The sequence below is a fragment of the Amblyomma maculatum genome, chromosome 2 (genome assembly GCF_055883805.1).
Source record: "Amblyomma maculatum isolate TAMU_Amacu chromosome 2, ASM5588380v1, whole genome shotgun sequence".
Classification (NCBI taxonomy): domain Eukaryota; kingdom Metazoa; phylum Arthropoda; class Arachnida; order Ixodida; family Ixodidae; genus Amblyomma; species Amblyomma maculatum.
Genome location: NC_139345.1, coordinates 84,696,030 through 84,711,879, shown reverse-complemented (window position 1 = coordinate 84,711,879; position 15,850 = coordinate 84,696,030). Strand labels below are relative to the sequence as shown.

Sequence of the window (15,850 nt, the reverse complement as noted above, 5' to 3'; positions counted from 1 at the left end):
TTGTGTGGAGCTAACTTTAAGATTTTTGTTTTGGCGTATTTATTTCTTGCTTGCACCCTCTTTTCCCTTTTTCTTTCGCCGCATTTAGATTCAGAGTTCTGAAAAGCAGCTTGTTTGTGTGGAGCTAACTTTAAGATTTTTGTTTTGGCGTATTTATTTCTTGCTTGCACCCTCTTTTCCCTTTTTCTTTCGCCGCATTTAGATTCAGAGTTCTCGTCGCTGCGATTATGTGTATTTACCTTTAACAATAGACATGCATCCCACATTTAAACGCAAATGCGGTTTCATGCCGTACGCGAGTAACTTCATTCTACACTGTCTAACCGTAGCAGTTATACACGCTGGTATAGCGTTAGTTACATCAAATATTTTTGTTTATTAGCATTCTCATAATAGCTTTTTCGGCGTGAAAAACATGTTTTCTCTAGCCGAAAAACTTGCGTGATTGAAACAAAGCAAGATGTGATTGTCTGTGCCGTCGAGCCTAGCAACTTTTGCCCAGCGCTCATCCGCAGAGAAGGCCTCTGCGTAGGGCACACTCATCTGTTACATAATGATTAAACGACTTGATCGCCGCCATCCATAATAAACTTCTAGCCAGGTTTTCACAGCATTTCAAACACTGTGGACTTCTTTCCGGTTGTAATTGCTGCAATGATTTTATGAGCACCTTGTTAATAATATTTTCAGCTGTGCCAGGCGGCGAAGGAAAAGAAACCCCTTACGTACCATCCACATCATCCACGAGATTGCCCGAAACTGGTGAGCAAGCTTTGAAGTCAGTGACTGATGTGCTGTGAAGCCGTCTGTCACTTCCATAAGCGCGTTTCAGGAGGCGAGGGCATAGCTATATATGGGCATGAGCTAGCCGCCACGTCGCCCATAACGGCCCATAAGTATTAAAAGCACCGCCTTCATTATCCAGCTGTATATCAACTGGGGAATGGCGCGGATGAGAATTGAATGCATGAAATGAGAATCAAACGGTTGGTTTTAAGCAGTAATGACGGACGCTACCACCGTCAATTAGTTGCATTCTGTACCGACACATGTATATGTTCACTATGTAACAATGATGGCCGTGCACTGTCTTTAACTGTGCCTAAAGCCGTTTTCAAATTTGCGTGTACTTATTTTCACCTGTGCAGTGTATTTAACTTTCTTCTCTGATAACTAAATGCAGATTCGTCATTAAATAGAGTTTAGACCATGTTTAATTTTTTTTTATAAATAATAGCCTGTAGGAAATATAGTTATTACTGCACGAGGGAGAGAAAAGGAGAACAAACACCTTGCCTTTTAGCGGTGTACGGTGCAAGCAAGCTCAGCAACTTTGTCATTCTGTGGTGACTAGGAGTCCAGGCTGTCGGTCGTAACCATTAGTTTCCGTTTTTTCTACCTTCCAGAGACAACAGTGGCATTTTATACCGACACGTATGATCGCTACGTAACAACGACAGCTATGTGCACTTTCTTTAACTGTGCCTAAAATCGTTTTCAATTTTGCGTGCACTTATTTTCACCCGGGCAATGTATTTACTTTTTCTCTTTAGATAGCTAAATTCAGATATCGTTCTTGACTAGAAATTAGTCCATGTTTAATTTTTGATAAAAAGTAGCCTGCAGGAAAATGATGACAATTATTACTACACGAGGGAGACAAAATGGAGAACAAACACCTCCTGCGTTTTAGCGTTTTACAGTGCAAACAACCTTTATAATTTTGTCATTCTGTAGTCACTAGAAGTCCAGGCTGTCGGCCGTAACCGTTAGCTTTGTATTTGTTTTTTGCTACGTTGCAGTGTTGTTCAATTAGGCACGCTATCACTCGGTGATCAAGTACACTGAAATATGAAAACAGGATACGGGGAAAATTGATTAAGTGGACAGGACCTCGAGATAACAAGTTACAAAAATGTGCACTCGACACAACTTCAAAAGCCTCTCGGAAGTCGTTCCCAAATCGACGTATTTCATGTGAATGCCCAGGACAATTTGACACGTGACATGAGACTTCTCTGTGCACGCGGAGGAGCCGCGTTGCATCGCCAAGGTTTTCAGCCCGTACAGTAGATCAGTAAAAAGACAACCAGTGGCCACTGGTCTCAGAACGAGATTTATATTTTTATCTGTCGCTGCATTTGCACTATAGGGAGAGAAGCGCGAACAGAACATTGAAGAAAATGATGCACGCACCACCTAACTGAATTCAGAATTGATTTCTTTTTACGGCCTTTTTTCTTGACTGAAGAGGCGACTTGTAAGACATTTATTCACTTTGGCGGCGTTTTTTTTTTTTTTTTTTTTTTTTTTTTTTGTCACGCAGTGGACACCGAGCCAGAGCGCATAGCCACAGCGGCATCTACAACAGGTATTATCATCTTTCTTTATGTGTAGTTTGGAGTACATGCAACTTTGTGTACATAACCTCACAAGGTGATAGGGTTCTTTGTCGGTTTTAGAAATCTGGTTAAGCGCAGCAGAGGCACTTCGTAAAGTATGCTTTTTACTATTGCCATTAATTACATATGTCTATATGTTTGTGTCAATCATCAAACACCAAGAAAGTGAGAGAGACTTTCTGATATGTATAAGAAAGAAGCCAACAACCACAAACTCCAAGGAAATCTTGGGGAGTGTTTTTTTTTTTTCTTGTTGATAACTGTGAAATAATAGTGTGATCATTGAGATACATCAATACAAAGAAGAAAAACAGCTACATGCCACCGATGGGATGCGAGTTTAATTTTATGTTCTTGATTAATCTGTTAATAACAGCTATCAAACAATATCGTAGTGTTTAAAAAAGACAGAAACATCCAATTCGCAAAGTATAAATTAGGTAATTTGGCCAGTCCAGTTAGCTTTTGACGTGGTTAATCGAGAGGGACGCTGTCATAGTGATCTCAGTAACTGCTCTGTTCGTTGTCGGTCATTTGCACCGGACAAGCAGTGGGTATACGCTGATTGTAAATGAAAGGAGCACCTTGCTTTCCTCGTCCTGCTTCCCCGCGCTAAGTGACTAATTATGCTGGCAGTAATCTCGGACGTTGCCCTTTAAGCAGTGAAAAAAAGGATATCGGCTAGCTACCAGGTTATTCTCAGTGATTGCAGTGCTCTCAAGTGCGTTTCTTAGCAACTAAACCTGCGCGTAGACCTCTCCGTCGTACGATCTTATCGTCGCAGCCTATGTCATTGATGTAAGGCGATGCAATTGTAAAACCGGAGATTTGCGCATCCTGTGTGGAATTCATTTCTTGCTCAGATTTGTCGGACAGTTTAAATATAAACAAAATAATGCTTTTTGTTGTTTTCTTTATCTTACTTTTATTTTCTTTTTTCTTCCTCCTTTTCTTCATCTGCTTTCTTTTAAACCACAGAAATAAAGGGGACAACATCGTTACCACGGAATGTACTGGCTTGAGTAAAAGTAAGACGACCCTGTCAGCGAGTGTCACACCATGCAGTATACTTGCATACAAGCACTACTTGGCAATGAACTCTCAGCGTCCAGACCGGTTCAGTGCATCGATATCGACAGCAGGAGTTATTCGTCTGATGGCGCCCTTATGTCACTCGCTAACAGGGGCGTCTTACTTTTGCTCACGTCAGTTGACTTACGACGAGGAGGACAGTTGACTCTGCAATTTTTTCCCCGAGCTCCAACCTATGGCTTCCCTTATACTTTTCGTTTCCTTGTAAACATGCTTTTTGGCTCGAAGTACCATCACATGTATAAAGATTCGCATCGCTGTGAGGCTTCAACTTCTCTTTTGGGCGCAGGGAAAGAAGAAACTGCATCAACATCGTTGTGGACGAGAGTGAGCGGCTATTTCACAGGTACGTCAAACGCGTTTGTTGATTCAAACTAATTAGGCACCGGTTTGTCTCAGCGCTAGAGGGTTTCGTTAGGAGATGATAGGGCTTGTAGTGAAAATAAACTATTTAAGAGACAAACTGCTTACTTCTCTGATTTTAGATGGATTGAATTAGTTACGCCGTAAGCAATTTGGAATAGGATTTTATAGTACTGGAATCGGTTCCAGCGGTGAACACAGAGTATTGCATCCGCCTGTTGACTAATTGCCTCTAGAATCTGGCGTAATTGCTTCTAGAATTGCCTCTAGAATCACACCGACGCTTGAAACTTTGATAGATGAGAGAAGTGCGTATGCTCTCTCAAATGAAAATTGAGAAGCGAGTGCTACTTTGAAGAAAGCAACCCCGCTACTACACTTCTAATCTGGTTCCACATAGGTTCTAGTTTAAAAATGTTCCACGTATAAGCGGAACATTTTTAAAAGTCCCACTTATAACTGGAACCTATGCGGAACCAGATTGAGAGTGTATGGTATATCTTTTCAACGCACAGCGGGCCTTCACTACTTTTGCGCGATTATTGTTTAAAGGTGCCCTTCTCCTTGCTGTTCCCAGCTGCAAAAAGAGGACTGCACTACTTTTGCGCGATTATTGTTTAAAGGTGCCCTTCTCCTTGCTGTTCCCAGCTGCAAAAAGAGGACTGATTTTTACCTCAAGCTTTCACAATACAAAATATAGAAGTTAACAAGGATGCAGGCATATGCAAAGAAGTAGGAGGCGTTTTTTTTTTTTTTTATTATTGTTGTTACAAATCACACAGCGTATTTGACAGAGGTTAAGTCTGGTTCACGATTGTTCGCCGTGAAAAGCAATCCTTGTTTGATTGATAATGCAGTGCTTGAATTCAGTCATAAAAATAGAAATATTTTCATTCTCGCCATAATTTGAGAGTGAATTCTCGTGACTTGTCGGACCCTCTAATATTTTGTTAGCGGGAACTTTTATATTCCGGCGCAATGCTTTCTCCCATGTAATTAAGAAGATGTAACTGGTAGTGTGCTCCGTATCATAATTTGCTGGCATCAGTTTTTTAGGACGTTTTGGGGATTTTATATTTTACTTTTTTTGGTGACGTGATATTCCCAGGGAAGAAAACGCATATGGTATCGGCAGGGAGTCAGGCGGGCAGCTGATAATTTCCGGCTCAGCATAGCTGCGGCTGGCGCGTGGCAGGAATAGACTGAGATATATGCGAGGGGTCTTCGTTTTACGACCAGTGAACGTAACAACGGTTGCTGATGATGGCGGAGTCCGGTTGCTTGTATTTCTTGTGTACCAGCAAATATTATGCCTGTTTTGAAGCAGGATGGTGACAACTGATTTTCAGAATATTATCAATGAAAAAGCGGCGTTGGGCGTAATATACGAAGAAGAAGTGAAAAAGAGGGAAATGCGTCTCACGTTTGAATTTTTGCAAACATTCATGCTACAATAAAAGCTGTATTTTGCCAGGCGCTCAAGAGCAATGTTGAGTGAGTAAGTTGGAACCATTGTGTGATTTACACAAATTTTAACTTACGCCCGAATTTTAACTATCTGGAGATATTAATTTATATGGCTTTTAAAGAGAGCCTCTTTAGAAATAATTACTGTCTTTTTTCATGCTAAAGTTACCGATAGTTACTCGAGGGAAAAAAAAAAAGTTTAAGAACGCCACTTTTACGCTCGCCTTCACGCCCCACTGCACGTGTAATCATGCATACTGATCATGCAAATTGTTAACGCACCCTATCTTTTCGCCACTAAATGCAAAGAAAAATGTACCGTACCTACTTGCCAGTTAAATAGAGACTGAGGAAAACCTCCACTAAATTGTTGTTTTTATAGTAACACTTGCTTAATTCGCTAATTCTTTCTGGCTATTTTCGTGCTTGTCCGGCAGAAAGAGTGGCGTCCAGCGCGCCGAGAAAGCTACATTGAGAACTATTACCACTAGCTGAACCAATATCGCGATGTCCTTACTAAAAAGGACTGGTTGCCACCGCTTTTAAGTCAATGATGGTTAAGCATAGCCTCTGAGATCCATGATGAAACATCTCACTATGAAATTGTCTGGAAATAGCGATGCATGTATTTAGTCTTGTGGTCTTTTATGTATTACGAAGGATCTGTTTTCGATTGCAATGACCTCTTCATGATTAGAACGCGGTACTGTATCGATACGGATAACTTAAAAGTGCCGCCAGTGTCCCGTTTAAGACATGTCAATGCAGACGATGTATTTACCGAGATTCACCTTCTTATCGTCAAAAGGCTCCAGAACGGGAACACAGGATACAGCCAGCACTGAGGAAAGCGGTAGTGCTTCAACCACCGCACAAGCGGAATCAACCACGCCGTCGTCTATTGAGGAAACGTCACACTCAAGAACAGGTGAGTTTTCTATAGGTTCCTATCGTTGCGTAAATGCTTCCGTCGTGATGCTAGCGCAGTAGAAATTATTTTTTAACGCAGTCCAAACTGAAGAAACGAAGGAAGAACCACGTGGTGAGCAGACCCTACCAACTAGGGAGATGGCGTCGACTGGTGAGCCCAGTGCATTCATCCCGCAGAGCGCGTAAATTCTGTGCGACTAGCCAGCTTAACAATACAACGAAATATACAAATGAATCATCAGAAAGATTGAAAGATACATAGTGCTGTCCCCAGCGATAATGCGCCTCTAAGTGCGGATGATATCTGTGGAAGTGAGGAATCGATTTCAAGAATTAGATCTAGAAGACAAAGAGCCCGAAGAGATGTAGACTGATGTTCGTGATATAACACAAGAAGTTGCTACTAAGGTAGTTCCAAAGCAAAAGAAATGCAAAAAAGCAAACTGGTTATCTGAAGAGGCTTTGCAAATAGCTGAGGAAAGGAGGATGGCAAAAGTTATGGGGGAAAGAGAAAGATACAAGGTTCTCAATGCGGATTTTCAGAAAATAGCAAGGAGAGATAAGAATGCCTTCCTGAACGTACAGTGCCAAGCAGTTGAGGACAACAGCCAATTAAGGAACACAAGAGCTCTGTATAAGACAATCAAAGATATCAAAGGAAGCTTCTGTGCCAAGCTGGGCGTGATAAAGGACAAACGAGGCAAGGACCTCACTGAAGCCTCAGAGATAAAGAAGAGGTGGCAGGAATACACAGAAGAACTGTACAAGAAGGACCCGGATGTGCAAACCCAACATAAGAAAGTTGTGATTACTGATCTCGAGCCGGGCATCCTGAAGAGTGAAGTTGAATGGGCCTTAGCCAGCCTTGCTAAGAACAAAGCTAGCGGAATTGATGGTATTCCAGCTGAGTTGCTTCAAAACATCAACCACGACGCTGTTAACACTCTGCATACATTATGTCAGAAGATTTGGACAACCCTGCAGTGGCCACAGGATTGGAGGAGGTCAGTTTACATCCCCATTCCAAAGAAAGGCAGTGCCAAAGATTGTTCCAACTACCGCACGATCGCGCTTATTTCGCACGCTAGCAAGGTGATGTTGAAAATCCTCCAAGGTAGGCTGCAGCAGTATGTGGATCGGGAGCTTCCGGACGTGCAAGCTGGGTTTCGCAAGGGCAGAGGAACTAGAGATGAAATTGCCAACCTTCGCTGGATCATGGAAAAAGCAAGAGAGTTCCAGAAACCCATTTACTTCTGCTTTATTGATTATGCGAAAGCGTTTGACTGCGTAGATCACAGCAGATTGTGGCAAGCTCTCCAAGAGATGGGAGTTCCAATTCACCTCATCTGTCTACTCAGGAACCTGTATGAAGGGCAAGAGGCCACAGTCAGAACTGGGCATGGTCTTACTGATTGGTTTCCGATTGAGAAAGGGGTGAGGCAAGGCTGCATACTGTCGCCCTGTCTATTTAACCTATATGCAGAGTGCATCATGAGGAAGGCCGGTCTGGACGAGTCTTCAGCTGGAGTGAAGATTGCTCGAAAACGTATCAACAACCTTAGATATGCGGATGATACCACTTTAATGGCAGAAAGTGAAGGGGAACTCAAGAGACTTCTGATGCGCGTACAAGAAGAGAGTGAGAAGTTTGGGCTTAAACTGAACATTAAAAAGACAAAGATCATGGCGTCTTGCCCTATCAAGTCCTGGAGCATCAATGGACAAGAAGTGGAAGCTGTGACAGATTTTCTGTTCTTGGGCTCCAAGATTACCTCGGAAGGAGACTGCAGCCATGAAATTAGGAGACGCCTGCTTCTGGGAAAGAGAGCAATGGTTAGCCTTGACCGCCTAGTAAAGAGCAGAGACATTAGTCTGCCAACCAAGATCCGTATAACTCGTGCTATGGTCTTTCCAGTTGTGATGTATGGATGCGAGAGTTGGACTGTGAAAAAGGCTGACCGCCGAAGAATTGACGCGTTTGAATTGTGGTGCTGGCGAAGACTCTTGAGAGTTCCTTGGACTGCCAGAAGATCAAATCAGTCGATATTGTCGACCATAAACCCTGACTGCTCATTGGAGGGTCAAATTCTAAAGTTAAAGTTCAGCTACTTTGGTCATTGATGAGAAGAGAGGAGTCGCTGGAGAAAGATTTGATGTTGGGAAAGGTTGAGGGTCGCCGGAGAAGGGGTAGGCAGCGAACGCGATGGTTAGATGGCATCCTCGAGGCACTGCAGATGAAGTTATGTGATGTTAAGAAGATAGTGAGAGACCGGAAAGCGTGGCGTGACATGGTCCATAGGGTCACGAAGAGTCGGACACGACTGAACGCCTGAACTGAAGTGCGGATTATATCTATGCAAACAAATAGTTATTAGAGCTTGAGCATCAGGGGTATCAGTCCGATGACAAGACGCTATTTGTGCACTTGCCTGAAGCCAGCTAAACCCGCAGAGAAAATGAACACGGAAACACAGCGTCAAGCCAGGGTTTCGAATCCTTGGCGGCGCGAACCGATCGTCTCGAGAGTTCGCGAACAGACGAGAACGTGAGATCAGCATGCTATCCCCGCATAATTCTCTCGTGTTTAACTGCCACTCTCTCGTGAATCGCGTTGCGTGTCGTCGTAGTCGTCAGCAACTTCCGTCAGTGCGCAGTGGAGAGAGAACAGATCGGTATTGCATTGAACTCTTCAGGTGCGTTAAGTGGCCCCATGCTTTCATAATGCACTATCACTAAGCTCGTCACTAAGGTTACCTTCACCGTTTTCACCCGTTTTTGCTTCAAGCTTAACCTTGAAACCCGATAGTCTCGAATCGAAGGCGAAATGAAGCGTGAAGTGCTTGGGCACATACTTTGCATTTGGGCAACTAAGCTAAATCGGGTGAAGTTCTTTTTTTTTTTTTTTTTTTAATGCGATAGCGCAAGAAGTGCCGTGAAGGCGAAAACTGTCTGGTGGCGCTGTGCGTGCGAAACGTCGTTCTACACACAGAGAGGGAAATAAGAGACGGAGAGAGGGAAATAACGCTGTTTACTAGCAGCAAATAGGGGTGAGAGGCATAACTAAGAACGACTAAACTAAAATGAAAATGGTTAAGATGACATAATAAAACATAAGCGAAAGAAGCAGGTATTATTAAAGTTCAATAAATTTAGAATCAAAACTGGAAAACAATCAGAATTTGGAATACAGTCAGGATCAGAATAGATTGGAGACTGAAAGAGTAATGTTATCGCGTTTCTTCCATTTCAATCCAATCAGTCCCACCAATTTTTAAATTTTCGTTTGATTGCATGTGTATTGCAGTTACTTGTTTCCTGTTCTCTTCTCTCACATGCTTTATCTTCGTCGTATCGCTGTGTAGTTTAGGAAGCCGCTCGCTATGTATTGATTAACACTTCCGTTTTGTTGTGACCTCGCATGGTGATTTTTAATGGCGTATACAGAATATTTAGTAGCTTGCACAGTCGTCACCAAGTCATCTTAAGTGGTTTGTTGTCACCAATTGACAGCAAAATTTACTTTTACAGAGAGTGCGCCACATTCGGGATCCTCGCATAATTATTTTACTCTCCCACCCGTACAGCTCCTCCCACGCAGAGGTACGCATCCACGACGGCCGGCTCGTCGGAAACAGGTAAATCCTCGCATCGCTACACATTATGTTAAGCATTTCACTTCACAGGGCTCTTTTTGTTTGCTTTTCCGCAAGAAAACGAACACAAGGAATATAAACATGAGTCAGTGTCCTATACTGTGCACTTCCTTAGCGCTCTTTACATAACATGCTAACATGTTAACAAGGAAACACCAGAATGGTCCGGTTTTCGCGTAGAAGAATTTATGTGCAACAGTCCTTTGTGGAACTAAGTAAAACAAAAGCTCGTTTCAAGCGGTGTCTTACAAACAGAGCTCCGCGTTTATGAGAGAGTGGCTAACTGCATGTACGAAAAAAAAAAAAGAAAAGAAAACAGTAGGGTTGGAAATGCGAGAGTTTGGTCAACAGAAGGAAATAGCTCACCGAAAAATGTCAGAAGTTGATTTCTTTCGCGCCCATCGGTGACAGTAACGCTACAAGAGGATGAGGATGATTGTTTGAACATGGCCTCGCATACATTGTAAATGCCAATAGAGGTAAATTCCTAAAGAAAGGAAAATAAGAAAATTTATGTGTCAGAGAAGGTCACGTATGAACGCGAATTAAACACCCATAAAACGCAGCAACTATCCCTGTCTCCCTCACGTTTCTCTTCTCTCGCCCTGCCTTTAAAGATGACCGTTTTCCAGAAGACAGAACATTCCCAAAAGCACTTGCCACGATTCTTAACATCGGCATGTTATATTCTTGGAGGAAACAGGAAAGCTCCTTAAGTGCAATGCAATAAAGTATTGTATAAACTAAATGCTTTCTTGCTTTGGAGCACAAGATGTAAAAGAACGTAAAAGAATATACACCTTTTGCGTGAGATATCTTTGTGTGTTGCCCTGCCCTGCGTACTTACCGCGTAAAGGCGCGTTGACACTGAACCCTCAATAGGAAAAAAAGAAGTGTTAAAAATTCTTGCCCCAATATCAAGGTGGGCACAGTCAAACACAAAAACATTTTTTTTAATATTATAGGAATACCAATGAACAGCACTGAAATATTGCCATCATCAAGCAGCACACCCTCATTGCTCAGCGCATACACATTTTTTTTATATATTTATGCGAATGCAATCAACAGTGCTGAAATATTGGTATCATAAAGCAGCACACCCTCTTTGCGCAGCACGCACAGCTTTAAGACACACTGCATTATAAAACAAACTCTGCATTGCGAAACGCTCGTTGAGGGGATGCACTTAGTTCAGAGATAATTAAAAGCTCAACATTTCAAGACAGATTTTGAACATGCTCTGGTGTTCATGTTTGCACGCTCCAGTAGATGAAACAATATTCAGTCTGCGCTCATAGACAGCTGCTCCGGTCCACGAAAACAAAAAAATAAACAAATAAACAAGCAAACAAGCAAGCAAACAAGCAAGCAAGCAAGCAAACAAACAAACAAACAAACAAACAAACAAACAAACAAACAAACAAACAAACGAACAAACAAACAAACAAACAAACAAACAAACAAACAAACAAACAAACAAACAAACAAACAAACAAACAAACAAACAAACAAACAAACAAACAAACAAACAAACAAACAAACAAACTGATCTGTCAATCGCTTAGCTAATTCATTACTATGAGTGCAGGCTTGAATGCATATACATTGCAGGAACAACCAGGAGTTTTGGACCGACTGTGACAGTTACCGGGGACGGTGAGTCAGTGCATGCTTTTATCAAGTCATATGTTATACAGCTCGTTCAGTCGAAAAGCCGTCGGCGTAGTAGTAGTAGTTGTAGTTGTCCGCATGGCCTGTCGGAAATAAACCGGGGCTGCGTAAAACATTCGTATCATGGTAATTTGTCGTTTTAGTGATTGATGATTCATGGATGTATGATTGTCGATGACGAGATAATGAAATAATTGCAATGATTTGATTAAATAATGATATAATAAAATGAAAAAGGGAATTCAAAGGAGTCAAAATGGTCAGAATGAGAAGTTAATGGTTGATGAGGCTGGTTAAGCAAATTTAGTGCGTGCAATCTATCGATTACTTGTGTAGAAAATGAAAAATTGGAAGAAAGGGTTTTCAAAGGTGGCAAAATACTCAGAATGAAAAGCCAGTGCTTGCTGATGCTAAATTAAGTAAGTTAAAGTATGTAATTGACCAATTAATTAACTGAAATAACTTTAAAATGAAAAATGCCTTCAAATGTGTCAAACAGCCCAGAAAGGAAAACCGATGTTTGGTGATGCTAAGTATCGGTGTATATAAAAAATAAACATAAAAAAAAAATCTTGATTCAAAAAGTGAGAAATGCGTGCGAGTGAAACGCTATTGCGTCATACACTTAACGGAGGAGCTTAATTGTCCCCTTATTTTGTTTTTTCATTCCTCGTTTCTTCATTGTTGGTGATTTGATTTTCTAATAATTGTACTGACTAGAACGCTCTAAGGAGTGGTTTGTAATTCATTTTTTGTTAGGGAGATAGAACGATGGTTTAGAACTTCACTCAAAAATGAAGCTCTAAATGTGATATTTGCTTTATGCCTAATATGGCCAAAAGAATCAAAATAAGATGGGAAAACTTTGATGTATGTGCCCGTACTTGCACGAAGGGCCATGGGGATGAGGGAGGGGAGGAGTGTAGCCGTTGCGCTTGAAAAGGATAAAAAAATACTTAATTTTATGCTACACATTTTGCTCTTTGTCTCTTGCTTAATGCAAGTCAGTCCAGAGAAATTTTATTTTTTACGGAGAGCTGAAGAATGACCGCGAACGAAGTTGATGAAGGCAAAGACCCTTAAATAGAGCGAGCACCGCTTTACGTTATTTTCCTTTTTGGTGCGTACGATAAAAGATTGGAATGCTCTTCCACCAAATGTTTAAGTTGCAGAAAATGATGCATTTTAGCATGGTTCGTACATGCGATTCCTGTTATACATTGCTATGAATCATCCCCCTCCTTCCTCACCTGCGTTAATGCCTTAAACAGGCGATGCAGGTCAATAAATAAAGGACACCTCCTCTAAGACAATGCAAGTGAATGAACGCACTAATGGGAAATAAAAACGAGGGAACGTTGAGGCAGCTTGCATTTGCTACACATTGGTACAGTGACGTCGCAGTGCAAAAAAAAAAAAGTGACTTTTCCTCCCACTTTCGTTAGCAGGTGCATAAAAAAATTCAACGAGTAAGAAGGGATACAAGGCAAAATTCCCAAACGTGGTTGGTTCCACATTTAAGTGGTAGTTTTCGTCCTCTCTTAAACCATCTCACGCCTAGTTGGTCGCTGTTCCCCGTTTCCACTTTCTTGCTGGAAGAACCCTCTGGCTACGCACTTGCAAAAGCGAGAATTCCTGGTCATCATTCCTTGGCTCGTTTCATTATCATAGACCGCTGTTCAGCAGGACGTCACCCTATAAAACGAATTTTTGGTTCTTTCTCTACGTAACTGTATCACGGCGTGCCGTTTTTCTCCATGTAGTGATCTGTCCCGCGGGGACCATATACAGTGACTGCGCCTACCAGTGCAACAGGACGTGCAACCTGTTCCTGCGCGCGCTAGTAACAGAGGGCAAATGTCTCGGAAACGACTGGTGCGTACCAGGCTGCCGGCCCATATCAGACTGCGAAGGGTCCAACCGCTGGTTTGACTACAACACCTGCGTCGACGAAGAGGAATGTAGCTGTGCCTTCGAGGGAGAGGTCTTAGGGGTACGTCCGTTTTCTTTCCGTCGTATATATTGATATTGTGTGGCTTAGATGATTGCGGTCTGAAATTCTCCCAGTTTGGACCGCAGCCAATCAAAACGTTTGCCCCAATCTTCCCGTCTTTCTATTCGCTCTTATTTATATGGGGAAAAATGCCTCCGAGTTCTGACAAAGAAGCACGCCGCTTGTAGGATCCCGCACACAACTACTCCTTCTAGGCTGCTCTTTCGGCAAAGATGCTTTCATAGCGCCAAACGAAAATGCCTAATGCGAAGTGCCTGTAACGATAAGATGTAACTCAGTAACGAAAAATGAAGTAGGTTTCGGCGAGACTGTTGCGTCCTGTGTTTATTTACGAATCAGAAGGCTGCGTTCATCGAACAACGTGGAAAACAGCATTTTTGATAATCGTACGTAATCCAAACAACAGCAGAATATTTCTCCGTATTGCTTTATAACCTCCTTTCCTGACATCAGATAATCACGTCGGCGAGACTTTTGACTTCCGTAATCAAACTCTTCCTTGATCAAATTAGCTAAGAGTATTGCTGAACGTCAACCACGGAGTGAATTAGATTTTATCGCCATAGTCTCAAAAGCCCCATTCTCTAGAAAATGCAATGTGGGCGTTGCCGACACTGCGTTGCTGGCAGCTGACAAGGCCGGGCAGTGATTGGCGCCATAGAGTTGTGCGGCGTCATACGACCGCGTGACATCGCCGATCAGGAACTGCCAACTCGGGCTTATCATTTGAGGTGGAAGGGGAATCAAACCCTCCAGGACCCTTGCATTCCGAGAGGCCACACAGGCACATTTGTGCGGCTTGGTTCCGCGCGGCTCTATGGGCCAGGTTGTCTTTAACACGATGTGGCAGCTTAGGGCTGTACAGTTTAGAGTACTCATAAGGTGGTATCGGGGAACAAATTGGGGGATTTAGTTACTGAGGAAGCTGTAAAGTGCCTTCACGTGAACGAGGATCTTCGAGGGCAACTACGAACGGGAACCGTTAACGTTGTCGTGTCCTATGGCTAAGAGCAGTGCTTAAGTGTTCCCTCGAATGTTTTGTGGGCGTTTGCTCGCGACGAAGACCTTTTTCTCGAAAAGTATTGCTCGTACTATTGTTCTCTTCGCTGTCACCACATTGACGCTGTTCTTTACATCTGCCGGAGTCCGACGTCACGCTGTACCATTGGAAAGCAGAAAAGAAACATAAAAAAAAAAACGGAACCCATCAAAATCATTTTTTACCGCAGTTATCAGCTAATGCTGATTGATGTTAAGTGAGAACTTCGATTTTAGCCTACCAAACATTGCACAGTGTCTTAAGGTATTAGGCGCAAAGAGCCAAACCCATGTATATTAGCCTAAAATTTCACGGAGACCATTTTGCAACGCTTACAACAATCCCACGGAAAATATCACCGTACCGCACTTTGTACTGAACACATCGGTAGCCTTCAGTGGCGCAAATTTTTGCTGTCTTTTTTTGCAATGACAAGCTTCTAACATCATTATTCCTTTATATTTTTCCCCCCAAAACAGGCTAATCAGGTAATAGACAGGGGCTGCGAGCGCTGCATTTGTCAAGACAACCATATTGTGTGCGCCGTGCAACCGGACTGCAAACCGCTGCCCACCGGCCTGCCCCGGGTGTCCGTACCAGTCACAGGTTAGCCGGGAAATGGGGCAATATGCTTGACAGCTTTCAATCTCTCCTTCTTTAAACTCATGCTACGCATTCCCTGCTTATTCATTTTCATTTTATATTTATTTCGTGTTGCATCACGCTCGTCTACACACTGGGAATGCTATTTGAGAGTGGTATTTATTAACAATAATTAGAACGAAGCGCTGAATCCCAAACGTTCTCCCAAAATTTCTCTCTGCAATTGCTCCCTGCAGGCATCTGCGTGGAGCCTAATTTTATCGCGGACAAATCATAGATTCTTTCGTCAAAAGCGAAATCGAAATAAGACGAGCAAAGGAGAGCTAGACAGAAAAATACTTTAAAAATTCTGGTAAAATATTCGTTAATAACACAAACATATTTAACCTCTAGCCTTAAAATGGCCACTTTCAAGGTATATTGCCACAATTAAGCTATTGTGTCTATGATCTCACAAGCTACGAGCAATTTTTCGACGCTCATTTTTGAAGCTTGCCTAACTAACGCGTTGCTGTCACCAGCATCTCGAAAGAAAATATTTCTGCGCGATCTGACGCATCCTCTATCAATTCCACTTAGGTGTCGCACGTTTCGATTACAACTGTACTGTTGT

General features: G+C 42.4%; 1 protein-coding gene across 3 annotated transcripts in view; it reads left to right on the top strand.

Annotated features, from left to right (window-relative positions):
• Positions 1-15,850, top strand: part of LOC146199178 (hemocytin-like) — a 111,324-nt gene that overhangs the window by 40,528 nt on the left and 54,946 nt on the right. For 2 of the 3 annotated variants that reach the window (XM_084594639.1, XM_084594640.1), the window contains 9 exons: positions 691-762; positions 2,327-2,371; positions 3,784-3,840; positions 6,133-6,252; positions 6,334-6,405; positions 9,839-9,889; positions 11,522-11,566; positions 13,345-13,574; positions 15,114-15,240. In XM_084594639.1, coding sequence (XP_084450765.1) covers positions 691-762; positions 2,327-2,371; positions 3,784-3,840; positions 6,133-6,252; positions 6,334-6,405; positions 9,839-9,889; positions 11,522-11,566; positions 13,345-13,574; positions 15,114-15,240 — 819 coding nt within the window. The remainder of the gene's footprint in view (positions 1-690; positions 763-2,326; positions 2,372-3,783; positions 3,841-6,132; positions 6,253-6,333; positions 6,406-9,838; positions 9,890-11,521; positions 11,567-13,344; positions 13,575-15,113; positions 15,241-15,850) is intronic. The other variant, XM_084594641.1, reaches the window with a different exon arrangement.